Raw genomic sequence first — 19274 nt, 5'->3', positions numbered from 1 at the left:
CCAAAATACTGGCGGCAGGTTTATTTATTATCTTAATAATTAACAATAAGGTCAATTGTTAACTGAGCTAAAGATTAAACCGGAATATCGCTATCTGGTTCAACCACATAACGCTTCTTGCATCCTTGTTCCAACACCATTGCCCTCGGAACTACTTGTACAAATGCGAACCACTGAACCCTGCAAGCGAAAGCTAACAAATGATTGACAACGGGACCAGAAGCTCCAATGCCATCAAGAACAACCCCGGCTTGTAGAAAGATAAGCGCCTACGGGACAAATCGGTACATGGGGTGAGCATCGCCCTTCTCGGCAATATCAGCAGGAACATGATCAGGGTCACTCTTGCCATGGACCTTGTCGCGGTGTCGATTCTGCATGCGAAGGCATACGCTCAGAATGATGGCCATAAGAGCTGCGGCAAGGAGCACACCGGCACAAACCCACATTCCCTTGTGGTAAAATGGCCCATCTGACTTGGGGAACAATCGAGCACCGAGAATAGGTCCGCATTGCCCAAACATGCCGAAGATGGCAAGCCCTGCACCTCGCTTGGAGCTGGAGCCTTGGTTGTCCGTGACCCAGGTGAAAGTAAGGGCGACGGCTGGGAAGACACCGGCACAGACAAGGAATGTTGCGAAGTAGCGAATGGCGGTGGTACGGATGATGGACAGGAGGATGTAGCCAACCGCACCTACGCAGCAGAAGACAAAGACAAAGGGACCTCGCTGGCCAACTCGGTCGGATATCATACTCATGCCCACACAGACAAAATAAGCGGTGATGTATGGGCAGGCAGAGAGACCTTGTGCGTTTATAGAAGTATACCCCATGTCCTTCAGAATAGTTGGGAGATAAGCCGGCAACGAGCCAAAAGCGGTATTGAGGCAAAAGATGATGAATGCCTGCAAGTAGTTCTTGTAGTCGTAGAACGCAGCAAAGACTTGAGCGAAGTTGAGCTTCCTCTCAGTATCCTCCCCGCGGCCCTTGATGGCGCGTTGGCTGATGATTTCGTTTTGTCGCGGGGTGAGGAATCGACATTGTGACGGTGACGCTGGGAGGTAGAAGTAGGCAAGGATCGCTAGGAGCAAGGTGGGAATACCCTCTGAAGGAGCAATTAGCAACCGATTGACGGTATCAGGGAATAGATACTTGCCGACGATGAACAACAGCTGCCAGTTGTGGATGCTTGTCTTTGCCTGTACGATTCCGTACGCGAGGGCTGAAGCGAAGCAGTTGGCCAGTGGCGAAAAGGAGATGAACAGGCCATAGCGTAGGCCCATTTCGCGTCGATGGTAAAAGAAGGTCAGATACAGCGCAACTGCAGGCACAAAACCAGCCTCGAATGCGCCGATCAGGAGCCGGAGAGCCATGATACCTGCAAAATTGGTCGTTGCGGCTTGCAAAATACTAGCAGTACCCCATCCAAAGGCCATACAAAATGTCCAGAGCTATTGGGATCATTATCAGCTTCAGATTGCGGGAGATATGGGGCGGTGGAATTACCGGTAGGGGCATGAACTTCCAGACGAGGATAAGCTGGAGACATTCTGTTAGCTGTATGTACTTGTTGGGTCATGGATAGAACTGCGCACCCAGTGGAAGCAAATGTAGGCAATGTAGTATGCAGTTACAATCCAAGAATAGTCGTTAGATGTAATGCCCCATTGCTTTCCCATACCAGCGGTGTACGCATTGCCAATATTGCCACGATCGATATAAGACACGAGATAAAGTGAGCCGACCCTGTTTCGCAGCTTGTTAGCACAAATCTCACTCGTTCGCTGGAAAGGTTACTGACAAGGGGATCAGACACCAGTCGAGTTTGCGGAGGGCCTTCTGCTCCTCTTCGGGCGTCCAGCGGCTCTCCACGTTGCCACCCTCCATCTTGATATCATCTTCTACGGGAGCCATAGTCTCAACGTGCTGCGACAGCTGAGTCTGCTGGGCCGACTTGACTGGAGAGTCATGTGCGGTCATGGTTTGACAAACAAGTTGCAACTCTGCGTCCTCAAGGTCTCGTGTGACTTTCCGATCAGAGTCTGAAGGGATATTGGCTGTTGACTTTGACGAAGGGTCAAGGCATCGTTTTTATAAGTCGATTCGATTGTGAGTTCGGAGTTCCCCAGATCTACAGGGTTCGTCTTTGGGGTAGAGGCAGACGAGTCATGGAATGCTGGGGTAACCGGAATCTGTGTCGAGTGGCCTCGGGAAGATACCGAGTCCGCAAAAGCATGTCGGCATGTCGGCGTCTAAACAAACATGCCGATCCGGTATCAAATCCGAGGCAGCCATGCTATATTGCCAATAACCTGAGCCATATCATATTTTGATGCTCTTACAAGGTCAGTAGTCTTGGAGAACGAAACTAGACAATAACATGGACCGCGTTGAGAATAGCCGGACAAGGCCTGAATTCTGCCAATTGCCTTTACAGAGCGGCGATCCAAAGTATTCAGCGTGGGGTCTCTGGGGCAAGAATGATGAGTTGGGAACACTCAATCTTCTGACACCCGCCATTGTCAAAAATGCCTCCAAGGAGATTATTACTGGCGAACAGATTGTCCTCAAGTAAGCATCTGCCTCTTCAAGACACCCTTGGCCTGTGATTCTGACCTCGTTAGCCTGGCTGTTGATGCATTCAGCCAACCAATGAATCCAGTGAGGAAGCCATGTAGTCATAGAATTATTGCCAAAGGTCATGCAAATGATGATGAGGTGAGTAGTTCGTGCAATTCAACCGTTTGCTGTTATTCACAGGGATTCAAAAGCTCGACATGAATACCCAAGGGTCCAGTCACTGGGATGGCCTGCGACATTACCCGTACCAAGACAGTCTGCTCTACTACAATGGGGTGACTCAAGACGATATATCGGGAACTAACCCTACGAAAAAGATCGGCATCCAAAGTAAGCGAATTTTTATACAACCCTCGACTTATTGCTAACCAGCTGTCGCATATCAGACCTTTCGAAGCGAGGTATCGTTGGACGAGGGGTGTTGCTAGACTGGGCTACACATGCCGAACACATGTGCATCAACACAACATCTCCATTTGAGTCTTTCAATATCCCCCTCTCGGAATTAAAAGCCGTCGCGGCACACCAGGGAACTACCTTTTGCAGCGGCGATATCCTCTTTATACGCACCGGATGGTTGAAGGCGTATCAAAGCCTAAACTTTGAAGAGCAAGCCGCACTGCCTCACAGGAAAGCTCGGACATCTTGCGGCGTAGAGGCATCTGAAGAGATGATGGAATGGCATTGGGAGAACCAATTCGCTGCTGTCGCAAGTGACACAGTAGCATATGAGGCTTGGCCCAGCTGTCGGCCAGCAGGTGTCGCCCTCCACGAGGTGTTTCTCAGTGGCTGGGGCATGCCAATTGGCGAAAGCTTTGATCTGGAGAGATTGGCTGAGAAGTGTAAAGAGAATAACCGCTGGTCATTCTTCTTGACAAGTGTTCCTCTTGATATACCAGGTGGTGTTGCAAGCCCACCAAATGCTATAGCAATTTTATAAGGCCTTACCTATAAACTTAACAGAAATGGGGCACGTATAGAGTAAGCACGATTATCGGATGGACGGCATACAGGAAAGGGTATTGAGAAAATACAGGGGCAGCCGTCGATATAATGGCCTGACCTTACTGCTATGGATGGCATTGGTCTAAGTTATAAAATATTCTACACGGACTACATACCAACCCTGAGCAGGGAGCAGACGAATCTTCAACCGGCAGCTACTATTGCGAGAACACTGGACAGAATGTTCTGTATAATTCGTCCCTTTAGGCTTCATAAGTAATAACGCAACCTACTTCTGCTGACTTTATGGCCGTAATCATAATTAAGAAGATAAATATTAAATCTTATAGAAACCATTAACAGCTAGCTGGCCTGCTACACTTAACTATATTAGCTATACTATAGCTCTACCAGTCTCCCTCATCCACTAACCGCTCACCACGATCTGAAGCAGCCAAGAGCTCCTGGACTGTCCACGGCTTATAGATAAAACCAGGGACGGCATTAGTGTTCTGGAAGGGCGTTCCATCGGTAAAGTGGCTCGCGCATGCAGCATAGTTGTCGTAAGCATAAGTCTCCGGATCATGGTTCACCATCCACTTGCCGGCCGGCGTGAGGAATGCAGTAGGATCCCGAGCTACAGCATCCCAGTCAGCACTGTGGAAGAGCTCTTGGTTCTTGAAGCCCATCCTCTGGGCGCAGGCGACACGCTCGGCTCTGTAGTTAAATGGGTCAGCCTCGTCAAGCAGAGGATAGGGTGCGTGGGATTGCCTGAAGTGGTTGTGCACTGTAACTGCGAGAGGCGCGTCTTTCTTGCCAGCAAGCTGCAGGCAAGCGGCTAGTGAGAAGCCGTCTTCTAGTGCCGTCGTGGCACCACTGGTAGAAGTTGGGAGAAAAGTATGAGCTGCATCGCCAATCTGGATGACACGCTTCTTGGGTGAGGCCCAATTATCGCGGGGGTTGCGCCACATGAGCTTAAAGTCGACGGCTTGACGGTTGGGAGCGGATTCAATGATGTCCCTTACTTCGGGACTCCAGCCCTCAACATGTGGCAAGGCGTGGTCGACAGATGTCTGCTTTGTCCACTCTTCCTCGGCGGTGCCGGTATCCTTTGAGAAAGATCATCAGTGTCCGCAAGCAGCAAAGCGAATTGAGAAGGATCATGTAAGCGTACCTTGTGTGTAAGCATGAAGATCATGTTGGGACCGGCTCTGGCGATGATAATGTGAGCCCCGTCGCCGGCAAACAGTTTGCACTTGTCCTGCACGTTTTCATACTCCTCGGCGATGTGAGGTTTGTCAAGAGCAAGGCCTACGGGGTAAGTGGCCCGGAAAAGGGCGTAGCCAGAGCTAACAGGCTTCTCTTTGTATCCCGAAACCAGACTCCAAGACTTGGAGCCGACACCGTCACTCGCAACCACGACGTCGGCGCAGAGTTTGGAGCCGTCATCCAAGGTGACACCGGCATGATCATCTGTCTCGAAATAGTCGACAACGCGGGTCGAGAACTTGACCTCAATGCCAAGACCCCGAACATATTGGTTCAGAGTGTCATGAAGAATAGCCCGGCTCATGGCAAGAGGGAATGCGTTGGAGCCAATGTATGTGCCGTCGTACTTGTAGTGGAGAACACCTTCACGTCCAACCCGGTGCTCGCGGCAGCGATCCATAAAGCCAGGCCATTTCTCGGGAGTGTACAGAGCGCTCAATGATAGATACGTTGTGTCCCTTGCGGTAGGCCTCGATGGCGAAGCCGAGACCAGCAATGCCTCCACCGATGACGAGGATGTCGAGGCCACTGGGGGCTTCTTGCTGCATAGTAGCCGCTTGTTCAATCGGGGCTCCGGGCATGTTGCTTGTAATTTTGTGGAAGTATAGAATATTTACGAGGTTGAGTGTTCTTGAGATAGGGTTGCCGTATGCAGGGTAGAGTGTATTTCGAGTTTCTTTTAGCTGAGAGATGGTTTTGGTCTGGCCTTTTTATACTATTATTTCGAAGTTGCTCTGCTCCCCGAAACTCCTTTATATAAGGAAACACAGCGTCAGAGGTCTTCATTTTCGGCGGACGGGTTCCTATAAGATTGCGAGACATGAAATACGGCAGGGATCTTCATATTCGGCAGACGGGATCTTTACATTTAGCAGACAGATTCCTATAAAATTGCAAGAGATAAAATAAAGATAGATAGGTCTAAGATATATTGAATACCTTTAGATTTAATTAAGTCTATAAAGTACGAACTTAAGTAAAATAATACTATTAATTATAACGTTATAAAGTAAATATATGTTTTTTTTATTTTAAATAAGATAAAAAATAAAAGAGAAAAATATATTAATATATATTATCCCAAAGCTTAATTATTATATTAAGAGGATTATTCACCGCTCTGGAGGCTATATTAAAATGCATAGTTGACCTGCGGCTAGCATTATATTTCGGCCATCCAGGATCTCCTATTGTGGCAAACGCCACCCAGGCCCGATGCATAATGTCAGCGAGCTCTTGCGCAGGAGTTGGGCCAAGAAGGGGCTCTGTTCCAAGGCCGAGCGTGTCGAAGACAAAGGGGATCTCCAAAGAATGGGATGCGCCGAGGCGACCGCCCATCTGAGGCGATTGCCAAGCAAATTCATACATATAGGTCAAAGCCCTAGCTGCCTCTGCATGGGCGTCGGCAAAGCGAATAGCAGGGATCCGCCAGAACCAGTCGGTCTGGATCGCCGAGAATAGCTCACCAGGACTGGCTCCCGGATGTAACTCACGATACGCGTCGATGCCCTCTGGCAACAAGCCGTACACGCCAGCTATCGCGGATAAGTTCTCTTCCGTAATGCGATCAATGGAGCCGTCTGGAACTAAGAAAAGACGTGTTTCCTCGGTGTTGGAGCCAACGACCAAGTCGATGTCGGCTGCAGCACCAGCACGGATAGTATCCATTGGATGCACCGGAATAATATCCCCGTCGATTGTTGGTGCCCACGGGATAAAACTAAGCGCGACCTCGCCCCAGAAAGTCGGGTCAGGTCGCCCGACCAGCTCGTCTCGCAGCTGCGCCTGAGCATGGAGGATCTGATCAGACGGTGTCATGCTGATGGCCTCCCATGTAGCCTCAATGCCCAAGATCTCTGCCAATCGCTGTCCGATCCGTTTCGCTGTTGCTGTCGAATTCAGCTTTGGGTTGCTCCCACTTTGCACAATCGCTCGGCGGAACAGCCCTTTAGCCTTGGGGACAGCAAGTAGCGTGACGACGCTCATGGCACCAGCCGACTCTCCAAAAATAGTGACCCTGCCTGGGTCGCCGCCGAATGCGGCTATGTTCTTGTGCACCCATTCGAGGGCGGCGATTTGGTCAAGCAGGCCAAGGTTGGGGATGCCATCGTCTACATAGAGAAATCCTTGGGCACCAACGCGATAATTGATGGTGACACATACAACGCCATCTCGGGCAAACCTACTACCATTGTAGTAGGCTACAGCGCCAGTGGCATGGAATTCAAACATACCACCAGGAATCCAGACCATTACTGGCCGTTCCGCGGTGCCAAGGCTAGGTGTCCAGATGTTGAGGGTCAGGCAATCTTCACCAGTGCTGACTAGCTCTGCGAGGCCGTCAGCGATTCCCGGTGGATAGGGAACCTGCGGAGACTTGGGCCCGAAACTTAGTGTGTCACGCACACCTCCCCAATGCATCGGTGGTTGTGGAGGACGGAGGTAATTGGGCCCGAAAGGCGGTGCAGCAAATGGCACCCCTTTGAACACATGAACATCGTCAGCAGTCCTGCCCCGAATATCACCCGACTCGGTTGTGACGATCGGGTCTGAGGTATGACTGTCGAGGGGATGTTTCGTTGAGAAAGTTTGTTCCGACATAATGCCGTCTTTGTTCTCTGAGGATGGTGATCTTCGTCACACTGGTGAGTGCAGTACAAGGAAATCGCTGTCGAGGGATCCGTAGCAATTGAAAGCTTGAAATATTCATCTTGGAACCTCTGGGGGGCGATGGCGCTTTCACAGTCTCGAGTAATGGCGTGATGGACGGCAGCCACAGGGCGGTAGTGGGGTTATGCCATGCGTTGCTTGCAGTCGAGATCTGTGGCTGAAAGCATTTATATGCCCACAAGAACTCGATGGGGGTATAAATCATTCGTTTGTCAGATCATGTGGCTGGGGTGGCATTGTTTGAGTGGCCTGTTGAGATAAAGTATCATGATATAGCCATTTGCCGATTAGACAGAATCCAGTTCTCTGAGTGTTTGGAATCTGCTGTTTATTCCTGAGTTGCGACAGACTACCACCAAGTGGAAAGCAGAAGCCGAGTACCTTTCTGAGTATGGCTACCGCGCGAGTATGAATGATATGCGTGGCCATGATCAGTCGGAGAAGCCTGACTCTGATAGTCGACTGAGTCGCTTTGGTGCCATGCCCACTTACGTTTTGAATACAAGCACTTGCCAGGCCGCCTTGAAATTATAAAAGATGGATATTAAGAGGACTAAAGTAAATTAAATTACATCATAACAACTATAGATATATACATAAGAGTAATTAAACTTTCCTTACTATAAGATGAGTGCACTAATTATTCCAAGAATAAAGGATACAATTTAACATCTAGAGAAGGGCAGGGGCAAGTGCAGCCAGAAGAGCAAACAAGCTAGCAACTGGCTTGCCAGCGCCGTTAACCACGATTGGAACGCCAGTAGGCTTACCACCAGGTGCAGGCTCACCGTGTGAGCCGCTGTCCGTAGACGGTCCTGTGGGCTTGCTGTCAGGCGCGGACTCGCCATGGTAGTCACCGCCCTCAGACTCATGAGAACCATTAGGCTTGGAGTTTGATTCGCCGCCATAGGGTCCGGTGCAGTCATCTCCAATGCACTCGGGGCCGTTGCCCTTTGATCCATTGCTGTTTGAGCCCTTGCTCTGATCGCCAGAGCTGGAGCCACCATTTGAACCACTGTTGGAACCACCATGAGGCATAACTGCACCATGATCACTGCCACCACCTCCGTGCTGGCCCTTGTTGTTGTCCGGGTAGACAGGAGGACACTTGCGACCCTCACAGGCAGGGATCTCCTCGGGCTTGCAGTTCTTGGGTGTACCCCAAGTATCTTCCCAAGGCGTATACAGGATCTCTCCACCGGAACATTCCTCGCAGTCTGTCGGGACATAAAAGTTCTTGTGGTTCCACCAATCATGGCATTCCTCAGACTTATACACGGTCTTTCCAGAGCAGCTGCCTGCAAAGCAGAAGTATGGAACATATTGGAAACCGCCCTGGCAGTCACAGACTTCAGGGATATAGACCCACTGGCCATTGCAGTTGCCGCAGTCGGCCTCAACAAAGATGTATACAACGCGCTCGGTGGCGGTGGTGACGGGTCCAGCAACTGTAGTAGCGAAGGTAGTGACGAAAGTTGATTGATCAGTGACGGTTCGAGTAACTTCGTTGGTGACAACATCAGTTTGACCGCCAGCAGCGACATAAATAGTGAGAAGGCGATCAGAAGAAATAGTCTGGCGACGGTGCATCCTGCGACGCTGAGAGTCACCACCGCAGAACTGAGAGACATCTCCAGGGCACTCAATATCGCAGGAATCTAGCTCAACGCGAGCGGTGTCGTCGCCATCAATCTCATCACCACAGTAGCAGTCACTAAAAATATCAGTAATTGCAGAATGAGTGAGAAAGGAAATATACGACTTACGTATCATAGACACCAAAGTAGGCTCGACCTTGGCAGAGAGAAGAGCACAGATCCAGGTCCATAGAGGTATCTGATTGAGCGAGCTCGAAAGTGGGGAAACCATCACTAGATCCGACACAGCCAAAGAGGGTGAAAGCATCAACGAAGTCAGGGAAGCCAGCGAGAGAGGTAGCAGTTGGAGCAGAAGATTGATCCTCAGTGCCAGTTGCGGTTCCGGTGGGGAAGATAGTCTCGCCATCCGAGTTGGTAGTAAATCCTTCAGAGTTGGTGCTAGTGGCGGGTTCAGTAGGGAAGATAGTCTCGCCATCCGAGTTCGTGGTGAAACCAGCAGAGTTAGTGCTAGGGGGCAGAACAGTCTCTCCTTCGGAATTGGTAGTGAACCCCTCGGAGTTAGTACCGGGGAGGGCAGCAGTGGTGGAAGGAATAATAGTCTCGCCATCGGAATTTGTTACAACACCCTCAGAGTTGGTGCCAGTAACACCTGGCGTCTCAGTGCCAGTTGGAATGGGCGCAATAGGCGAGGTCTCGGCATCGTCGCCAGCTTGCTCAAAAGAGAGATGAGAGACAACAACCTCGACAGCATCAGAGCCACAAGTCAGGAAGTATTCGAGATCAGGGCGACCTTCGGCGTTGAGCCTGACAGGGTTGCTTCTCTGTCCAACCTCTGCTCCACCCGTGTTGGTCATTACCTGGTTGTAGATGCTTTGGCCATCCAACTGAACTTCAAGGCTGCACCCTTCGAACGCTTGACGCTTGCGACCTCCGGGGGGAGGCCTGACGAGGATACTGAAGACAACAAAGACACGAAGACCCGCGAAACTGGCTAGGAAGGGCACGAGTCTAAAGGAAGCAACTCCATTTCGGATGAAGAGAGATCTACAGTCTGTCAGTACTTCTTGCTACGCAATTTTGAGATATAATTACACTGCCGCTGAACCATCAAGTGCAGTTGTGTAACTAGCCCCTGGACCAAGCTGAGCCGTTCCAAGAGAGACAGGTGCAGTAGACGGGGCAGTGCTACCAGTTGTAGTAGCACTTGTATCGAGGGAAGTAGGAACGGAGTCAGAAGTCGTAGTGGCAGGAATACTGGTGTTTGTGAATCTCTTAAAATTCTGGTTGAACTGCCCGAATGCACTCGAGGCACATGCCGCGAGGAGGAATGAGGACAAACGCATGTTGAACGAGTGGCTGCCAAAGAATGGCCTAGAGTAAGAAATGAATGACAGAGTGATTATATCGAATTGGAAAGAGTAATAAAGTTCAACATTTATATGCATCAGGCAGTAGAGTGAGCTGGGGGGATAATTTGCGTGGCTTGAATTATGCCAAGATACCTAATCTCCCTGCATTTTCGGGTTAACGCCCAAGACATCTACAGTGTATTACTTCTGGGTCTGGAGTATTCCAATTAGTTCGACCCCTTGGCTATCTTAGTGGCAGAAAACAAAAAAAATAAAAACAAGAATCATAATTTAGTGCATAAAGGCTGTTAAGCCACACAGTTTAAGTGTCCTTAGCAGTAAAAGCCAAAGCAGGCATTGCCTTACAGCATTAGAATGAGATAACCATGTCTAGGCATTCCTAACACTAGACCTACAGCATCTTGAAGGGAGACGGGTAAATCCGTCCTCACTCCGATCCAATCAGAATCTTCTGGTGGCGGGATTTCCTAATGTTGCCACAATTCGTCGGCAAATGCGGATGAGTGTCGTCCAATCATTTATCCCTTCGTGTCTGACTTGAAACGTCACAACTCGGTGAAGGGAGAACCAACGTCCTGTGGTTTAAATAAATCTAATCGCCGATCCATCTAGTCAATGTTAAGATTTTGTTTATTTAATGGGTTAGCGTTTGCATGAGCGCATGTTAAAATGTTAAAGTGAACTATACAGACTTAGTTCGTGGGAGTATATATCCTTCTAAAGAGAGGCCCTGACTACACTTAACACATTTATAATATCGAGATAAAATATAGAAAATATGTATTTTAGCCCACTAGCTTAATGTCTTTCTTGCCCTGATCGAGATGGTATAAGTTATGTGCCAAGGTCTTGGAACGGATGTCCAGGCACATAATGATCTACCCTCCCTTACGCCACTTGTCTTGAACACTCTTATGGCCATATTCAAAAGTTTCTCAGGAATTCACCTTATCCGAATTCCAACGGTTATGGTCGCTTGTTGAAGCCATGTAGTTTTAGTGAACTGCTTCAACAAAAAGTAAGTTACCTTATATAATGTCTGGAATTGTATACTGCCCGGACTGACTTTGATAAGAGTGTTATTTTGAGTTGATAGACCCCACAGCTGATGGCTCACATCGCGCGCCGCACACATATCTGGAATTGCATTAATACACCATTCTTGATTGTAGCCAACGTATATTTAGTGAACTTATCATCATCGTGGGCAGGGTCCAGCGTCCAAGCAGAAGAGAGACTTGAGCAAGTATGAGTGGCGATGACTCAGTCTGTTGGTTGTACAGAAGCTGAAGTAGCTGTTAACATTAAAGTAGATCTCAAGTGACATCATGTTGCATGCCTTGAAGCACATCATCATCCACATACTGTTAGACGAAACTGGTGTAGAGCTTTGCCGTAATGTGTTGAGGACTTACCTTGCAAGCCACGAATAAGATTACTAAAAGCAACATAAAAGGGACTCGACTGGTCTTACCGCCAGAAGTCGATGGATCATAAGCTGATCAGAACTCGGCTTCATTAACAACAGGCAAGATTGGGTGACCATGTTGGAAAAATGTCCCAACCGGTCCAAGCAGCTACTTTCTCGTAACTTAAAGCAGCCTTGAGACCAGATAATTGATGTCATCTGTATGCAAAGAGCGAAGATGGTTGATACAGAGGAAAGGATAATATACGAATGCGACCTCAAGTCGACTTTGGCTCTGATTGTGACTCGGACTTTGACGAGTCATTGCTTCCGCAGATTTTGGCGTTCCCAAATACGCTTCGGTCAAGACTTGAAGCGGATTATTCTCTTCCTCAGGTGCTGACATAGGCTTGGCCTGAGTCTCGGCCTCTGACACATTGGGCTCCTTGTTGTTATTTCTAGTACCTGCATGTTAGTTCTTGATCAAAACTTCCCAGACCAGAGGGTCCATGGGTTACTCATACCTGTCGTTGTAGCGACGCCGACAACTGACAACACACTGCTTACTGTCAAGCATACAGTTTGTGCACGCACTAGGCATGAATGCCACATCACAGCGGGCCTTTCGTGCTCGGCAGGATAAACATGCTCTATGATTGAGTGGACGCACAGCCAGCTTGTTAGCCGAGCCTTGATAACAATACGATTGCACAATGGACTACTTACTTGGGCGACGCCAATGCAGGTTGCGGTACTAGCCCGCTTGTGTTGCAATCTAGAGTGTATTTGAGTCGGAAAACAACATGCACACAATGTATGATACATTACAGCAAACACACGGTTCAACGTAGTACGGTAGGGTTGTACAGTCTCACAAGGGCTTACTTATGCTAGAGAACGTCTAACACAAATCTTATAGATAAGCCGGATGAAAATAAGCATAATAGGAGACATAAATATAAGAAATCAGAGAAGCAAAAATACAGTCTTTCGCTTGTGAGGATTTGATACAGTATCTTTTTCAAAGTGAGGATAATTATTGCTTATGTTTGGATATATAGATCTGGTGGTTTGCAGTGTGTATACATCGCTGTAGAACTGCTGCCGGTGAACATATTGCATAATTGATCCGTGGGTATCGAGTACTTGTAATAAAAGCGTGTTAGGGATCTGTACCTTTATCTTGAGTGATTTAAGGCGAGGGAATGCAAGGCCCTGCCCTCACCTGGAACAGCCTACAGCAAGCTGTCCCCTGCTGAAAGAATCATCCTGTGGGTCAATTTTTTAATTTTGTGGATTGATAAGGACAAGTGTTATTGTGGGGCGCATGAAGAAGTTTGGTTCAGCCTTGAATCTCACATAAACACCTGACTTTGTTAAGAGCTTTATCATTCATTTGTTCCGACGCCTGGACTGGATATGGCTATCGAAAACTTCAAATACAACAGTTTGGAGGAGGGTGAGATCAGGGTGTTGGTGCTGGATGCAGCAGCTCAAGAGGGAGACGCCCTCTCAGGCGCTCTCGTCGTCGTGAAGCATATCCCGGGCGATCACATTACCCGGTATGATGCGATGTCGTACACCTGGGGTGACCAGTCAGATCCAGAGTATATAGATCTCAGGCATCCAAGACCGATTGGCCACGACAAATCTTGCATTTGCAACAAGGAGTCTTCGGGGTCGCTCGCTATCGGTCGCAATCTTGCTTCTGCTTTGAGGAAGATCCGTCACCAGAGCAATAACCAGATCCTCTGGGCCGACTCAATTTGCATCAATCAACAGGATCTCGATGAGCGAGCCGCGCAGGTTTTGCGAATGCGCGATATATACAAGTACGCCCAGCGCGTTATTGGCAGGTAAAGACACAATTTTCTTGGTAGGAGACAACAGTATACTTTGGGTGCATTTCAGGAGTGCCATCGAGATAATTGCTGCAAAACGAGAGGCATTGGCTGGCACAGTCGACATCCATACTATGGTCGAGTTTTCCAACGCACGCAGCTTTTCAGCGCTCCGACACTTGAGGGACTTTTTTTCTCTCGTAGCTTACACACACGCCTGTGAGGTGACGGAGCCCAGGGATAGAGTCTTTGCACTACTGGGTCTCGCAGAGGGCGGCTTTACTAGTGAAATTGTGGTTGACTATAGAAAGGACGTCAAGGACGTTCATCGCGATGCTTTGGTGCGGGCTTCAACGTACCATCAGGATCTCAAGTTGATGTCGCTGTGCGACTCAGCGTCTGAGCCGACATGGATCCCCGATTTGGAGCGGATACAGCTACAGCGGCCTATGACTTACGGTAGAGCTGCCCTTTGCTGCGCCGAAAATGGGCATGCGTTTACCAAGGAGCAATTGTTGCTACAAGGTATACGTTGCGACTACATCTCTGAGCTAGTCGGCCCCCAGGGCAGTCAGAATTGTCAAGCACAGCTCCAAACCACTGTCCTAGAGGCAGCACAACGCTTCCTGGGTCCCCATCCAGAGACCTGGGATTTCCAAAAGGTTCAGCAATTTTCCCTCATGTTGCATGTAAACGACTTCTTCATCCACCCCCCATTCATCAACAAGACGCACCAGCAGCTGGCGCAGCGAATCAGCACCCACAGTAAAACACTCGGTGGCCAGCTTGCACACTTGACTTACTACATGCACAATCGCTCTATATATCTAACCAAAATGGGCTACATCGTGCTGGGCCCACGAGACTGTCAGCCGAATGACCTAATCGTTGTCTTCCTTGGCTGCCATCTGCCCATGGTTCTTCGGTCGATTGAAGACGGTGAGTACAAGCTGAAAGGGCCTTGTGCTCATCCAGCACTCTTGGCCGGCGAAGCAATTCTCGGCGAGATGCCAAAGGGTTGGCGCCTAAGCTATTCCAGACGAGGTGAAAACTCCGTCTTTGAGGATCCAGAAGGAAAGCGGCACCATATAGACCCACGGTTAGATGGTATGCCGGTCCCTGAGGAATGGGAACTACGTTGGAGGAACAATGGTACTCCATTTTGGTATATTGCTGCAGAAGATCGATGGACCAACTTCGATCCAAGAATATCCCTAGAGGGCCTTAGGAAGAGAGGGGTGAGAGTGAATGATTATGTATTACGGTGAGAGCGTAACTATTCATTGTTATGTCGTCTCTCTTACATTATGTATTTATGCCAAACTGCCCAAAGTAGTCTAGCATTAGCCGGGGAAAAGTGCGCTGCAAGTAGTAATAAGGGTACTGTTATGTATTATCTATTTTGGATTTAGTAAGGAAAGACAGGGTTAAAGCCTACGGCTATTTATTTATAGTATATATAGCTTAATGTATCCTCTATATCTCTGCTTACTAGGTATCGTACTCTGCAATTTAAACAAACTTTGAACTTTTAAAACAAAACCTCATTATGTAATAATTTGCCCAATTAGGAAATGCCGGGGCGCCAGCCCCTTATTACCCCACACCAAGACCCGAGGCATAAGATGGGCCGACTTCCCTGGACTAGCCAGTGGAACCCAAAGCATTTCAAATTCCACCATGTCCGCAAACACCCCTGCCACCTGTCGACGAGCTCGGTCGCCCACAACCGACCCCCAGAGGCTCAAGAAGAGGGAGTCTGACCGCAAGGCCCAGCGCGTCTCACGCGAGAGGACCAAGAGCCGCATCGCGTATCTTGAAGACCTTGTCGAGAAGCTGAGCAGCGGGGATGATCACGACAAAACCTTATCCTTGATGGCTCAGCTATCCGAGGTGACGAAACAGCGGGACTCGCTGGTTCGCTTTCTTGATACTACGTCTTTGTCTTTTACTAGGCATCTCTCTGAAGCTAAAAAGTGGGAGAGTAAGACTGTATCACAAGAACAACCTCAGGCACAGCAGCCAAGCGTGTCAGGTTCTGTCTACAAAGAATCTCCGGCGTTGCTGCCGGACTTGCTGGAGATATCTCCAGCCGGCAATGCGCTTAGTCTCTTTTCGCCCAACTTCACTGGAACTTTCCAGGGGGACACAGCATTAGATGGTAGCCAGACCTGTGTAGATCTAGACTCGGCAACGTACTGTGCATCGAATACCCACCACGCCGATGACAAGACACCAGCAGCGCCATCGCCTTGCGATTGCAGTTCCTCAGAGACAAGGCGGCTCTCGGACGGATCTGTTGTTAGCCGTAACATATGGCAAGCAGGCAACCAGGTCCTGAAAGGCCCTACTGGACTCCTGCCAGCCGCGATGCTTGAATTGGAGTGCGAGGCTAGCGAAGACGTCCCAGTCCGTGTTGTACTTTACGGCTGGGATCACCTAGAGCAGTCAGGGAGAATGACACCACTTTGGAGGAGGATTCGGCACCTCGACGAAATTTGCTTTTCTGGTTGTGGCCAGGTTGAGCGTCTCGCAGTGATTCACATGGTTCACCGCTACATGCGCGCCTACGCTGACCCAACATCGGCCAACATTGATGCCATTCTACCACGGTGGTATATGAAATCGTAAGTCTTGGTGCCTCCTTTAGTTTGACTTGCTTCTTAACTAACTGGCGTGCCTAAGTACGTCATCACAAGATGTCTCTGGCCATCCAGCTGTAGACTACTTTGCTTGGTAAGAACTGAACCAGCGTTTATTAACGTAGCTTCAAGAGCTGATTTGTACCTACAGGCCGGCATTTCGACAACAATTTTCACGTTACCCGCATCGATATTGCAGTAATTTATTCTGGCACATGTTCAAAGAGCACTTGCGCATCACCTGGCCCTACGAGTTCCGTGATGTGTATTCCGTCAACGTGGGGCTTGGCAGGTATGGCCTTTCGTCCTCATTCAAGGATACAATCTCCAATCTCGGCTGTTGGACCATGCATTCAGATTTCTTTTATCATTTCCCTGCGCTTGTAAATGATGTGCCCAGATCTCCGCAAAATAGTTTGCCCGCTGCAATTCATCCTTTACCTCTCCAGACCAACTCATTAGGATACCTATCTCGAGGCCGAACTCCATCGCATCACCGCAGCAGTTTTAGGGTTATGGAGGGCACAGTTTCTGACCCTTCTCAAGGTGGCGAGGATGATCAAGGATGGTGTTATGATGCTGTTGTTGGGGACTATAACTGGGATTTGGATACCCTTTAAACTCATATTTACAAAATGGAGTTCGAGTCATCTTCCAAATCAGCTGATCCGCGTTTCAAAAACCATCTCCAGCTTGGGGCAGAGCAGTGTAAATCCGTCTGCTAGCCCCTCTTGGAATGCCTCAACTGTTTGGTTTGGCGCAAGGCGGATATTGAACTTGGAAACAATCTGGGTTAGAACATGCCGAACTTCAAGAAGACCCAGTTGCTTTCCAGCACAGGAATAACGGCCTTTATATAATGTCAGAAAATTATCTCCGGATTGAACTGTTTTTGGGACTCACCAATCGAGAAAGGGGCGAATGCTGAAGCATCGCGAACGAGATCGGGTTGTGTTGTCCATCGCTCAGGAATGAAGTCGTTGGGGCGCACAAAGCATCTGTCGTCTAGTCAAAAAGGTCAGGCATGTATCAGTAAATATTAGGGTCACCACCTACCCCGGTTCAGTGTATATGTAGGTGTTTGGATAATCGTGTTTCCTGGGATAAATGTTCCCTCGATCTCCATGCCCTGTCGGGGTGTAATTCTTTGCAGACCCGAGGGAATAGCTGGGTAAAGTCGCATGGTCTCATCGATGATAGCTTGGAGGTATTTGAGTTTAGAAAGGGCACTGTGGCTATGAGGAGAGTCCCCTTGTTTCAGGAAATCGTCAACTTCTTTCTGTAACTTCTGATAGACATGGGGATGGCTGGCCAGCTCAAACAAGGCACAGGTCATGGTCGTGGAGGTAGTGTCGCTATGTAAATGAGTCAGCCAAATATTATCATATCTTGAATTGGAAACATGCCTCCCTGCAACCACAATAAGGTGGGCATCGCCCAAGAGGTTGAGATCGTCTTGCTTTGTGTGGACTGATTGTTCTTTGTAGGCACCTAGGAGCCAGGAGAACAAGTCTGGCAGGTGCGGCTCATTCTGCCATCTAGTTAGAAGAGAAAGGGCAGATACAAATAGACAGCAGGCCTACCTTTGTCCTCTGATCCACATGTTTTCGTAGCCATTTTAAGAATTGTACAATCTGGCGATTCAGGATAGGTACATCCTTGATCAATAAATAGAGCCAAGACGCTCGACCAATTGGGCTGCCCCACAGGGTAGACATTTGAGTAAGTTCCATATAGTAATGCTTGACTCCGTCATTAAGCATATTGAAGCTCTTGCCAAATGCGAGGTCTCCCATGACGTCGAAACCATAAAAGCCGCACCAGTCCGTGATATCGACCGGCTTGCCACTTCTCTGTTGCAGCTGATTCATCAACAAGCCCGTATACTTCTCAATTCTTGGCTCGTAATCTCTCATGGCTTTTGGAATAATTAGTCTTCTTTGCAATGATCACAAAATTAACTTATTCATACCTTTGGCATTGAGACCTCTATCCCATACTTTTCTTCGGAGTGTATGCTCCTGCTTATCCCTTGTGGCATGCAAAGATATAGTAGGCACAAAAACATTATACCAAGGACCCTTTAGACAAGGAGACGAATTTTGGTAAATTGTGGCCACGGCGCTCGGTGACGCAACTGAAATCTCGGATGGACCTTTGACTGAGTTAGTGTTGCGTTGATATAGAACGGAGACCTAAGTTAATACCCAGTCTAATGAAATCGCCATAGGTTTTGTGTAGCTTCTGCACTTCCAAAAACATATGAAACTTCTTCATCGACATTGATATCGCGCACAGCGCAGACAGGGGAGCAAATCTTGGACCAGGGAATCGGCGCAAGGGATGAAATAAAAGTCTGTAGACGACCATGCTGCTGTATACTCCGACTATGAAGGCTGCCAGGAGCACAGAAGAAATATACCATGCATCGAGAAGGCTCCGGCGATCCTGGTCACTATGATAGGCTAAGAGGCCAAAGAGAGATGCATAGATAAGACCGAAGGAAGCAACAATACGATGAACGGCAACATCCCACTCTCCAATTCGAAATATAGCTAGGTGAGTGGCGACACCACATAAACCCACACAACAAAGGGCAGAAAGGCTGTCGGGTTGAATATTCGGAGGGGTAATCATAGTGAAGATTGGCTGCTGATAGTCGAAAGAGAGTAAGTGCTATTGTTATCACTCGCCCAGTTGCAGATATAAGGCATCTCTATACTGTGACTATTGAGCTATATGTAATGCTGACATCTGATATCTTGACTCAGGGGCGAAATCGTTACCCCGCATGATCTACCAAGGTAGTCAATCACTTATGCAAGTGTGTACTGCAAGACACGTGAGACTTCCTTGCCCCTTCTTGGACATTTGACAATCCTGAGTCAGTTGGCCCTGAGTAAGCCGGCTGACCGGGAGATCACACGAAGTGTCAAGGATTAAATGAGGGG

At 48.6% G+C, this 19274-nt stretch overlaps 8 protein-coding genes across 8 annotated transcripts; 3 read left to right on the top strand and 5 right to left on the bottom strand.

The window, feature by feature from the left end:
* Positions 1 to 269: 269 nt before the first annotated feature.
* Positions 270 to 1980, bottom strand: FPRO_05521 (putative permease of the major facilitator superfamily; the record flags this gene model as incomplete). Its single annotated transcript, XM_031229665.1, has 4 exons — positions 270 to 1451; positions 1507 to 1539; positions 1596 to 1746; positions 1802 to 1980. 4 exons carry the CDS (start codon positions 1978 to 1980, stop codon positions 270 to 272), a joined length of 1545 nt encoding a protein of 514 aa, XP_031079879.1.
* A 400-nt stretch (positions 1981 to 2380) lies between these two features.
* Positions 2381 to 3520, top strand: FPRO_05522 (uncharacterized protein; the record flags this gene model as incomplete). The annotated part of the gene is made up of 4 exons (XM_031229664.1): positions 2381 to 2571; positions 2625 to 2718; positions 2772 to 2910; positions 2967 to 3520. 4 exons carry the CDS (start codon positions 2381 to 2383, stop codon positions 3518 to 3520), a joined length of 978 nt encoding a protein of 325 aa, XP_031079878.1.
* A 412-nt stretch (positions 3521 to 3932) lies between these two features.
* FPRO_05523 (uncharacterized protein) lies at positions 3933 to 5375 on the bottom strand (the record flags this gene model as incomplete). The annotated part of the gene is made up of 3 exons (XM_031229663.1): positions 3933 to 4634; positions 4700 to 5176; positions 5223 to 5375. 3 exons carry the CDS (start codon positions 5373 to 5375, stop codon positions 3933 to 3935), a joined length of 1332 nt encoding a protein of 443 aa, XP_031079877.1.
* Positions 5376 to 5859: 484 nt separating this feature from the next.
* FPRO_05524 (uncharacterized protein) lies at positions 5860 to 7395 on the bottom strand (the record flags this gene model as incomplete). Its single annotated transcript, XM_031229662.1, has 1 exon — positions 5860 to 7395. One exon carries the CDS (start codon positions 7393 to 7395, stop codon positions 5860 to 5862), a length of 1536 nt encoding a protein of 511 aa, XP_031079876.1.
* A 741-nt stretch (positions 7396 to 8136) lies between these two features.
* On the bottom strand, positions 8137 to 10405 carry FPRO_05525 (uncharacterized protein; the record flags this gene model as incomplete). The annotated part of the gene is made up of 3 exons (XM_031229660.1): positions 8137 to 9178; positions 9231 to 10106; positions 10155 to 10405. The coding sequence occupies 3 exons, from the start codon at positions 10403 to 10405 to the stop codon at positions 8137 to 8139; spliced, it is 2169 nt and encodes a 722-aa protein (XP_031079875.1).
* A 2854-nt stretch (positions 10406 to 13259) lies between these two features.
* FPRO_05527 (uncharacterized protein) lies at positions 13260 to 14949 on the top strand (the record flags this gene model as incomplete). The annotated part of the gene is made up of 2 exons (XM_031229659.1): positions 13260 to 13696; positions 13752 to 14949. 2 exons carry the CDS (start codon positions 13260 to 13262, stop codon positions 14947 to 14949), a joined length of 1635 nt encoding a protein of 544 aa, XP_031079874.1.
* Positions 14950 to 15361: 412 nt separating this feature from the next.
* On the top strand, positions 15362 to 16312 carry FPRO_05528 (uncharacterized protein; the record flags this gene model as incomplete). Its single annotated transcript, XM_031229658.1, has 1 exon — positions 15362 to 16312. One exon carries the CDS (start codon positions 15362 to 15364, stop codon positions 16310 to 16312), a length of 951 nt encoding a protein of 316 aa, XP_031079873.1.
* Positions 16313 to 17185: 873 nt separating this feature from the next.
* Positions 17186 to 18960, bottom strand: FPRO_05529 (uncharacterized protein; the record flags this gene model as incomplete). Its single annotated transcript, XM_031229657.1, has 6 exons — positions 17186 to 17328; positions 17380 to 17678; positions 17730 to 17854; positions 17907 to 18241; positions 18296 to 18478; positions 18531 to 18960. 6 exons carry the CDS (start codon positions 18958 to 18960, stop codon positions 17186 to 17188), a joined length of 1515 nt encoding a protein of 504 aa, XP_031079872.1.
* Between the last annotated feature and the right edge of the window lie 314 nt (positions 18961 to 19274).

Source organism: Fusarium proliferatum (assembly GCF_900067095.1).
Source record: "Fusarium proliferatum ET1 genome assembly, contig: FPRO_scaffold003, whole genome shotgun sequence".
Taxonomy (NCBI): domain Eukaryota; kingdom Fungi; phylum Ascomycota; class Sordariomycetes; order Hypocreales; family Nectriaceae; genus Fusarium; species Fusarium proliferatum.
The sequence above is the reverse complement of the archived record's forward strand: the minus strand, read 5'-3'. Positions and strand labels throughout refer to the sequence as shown.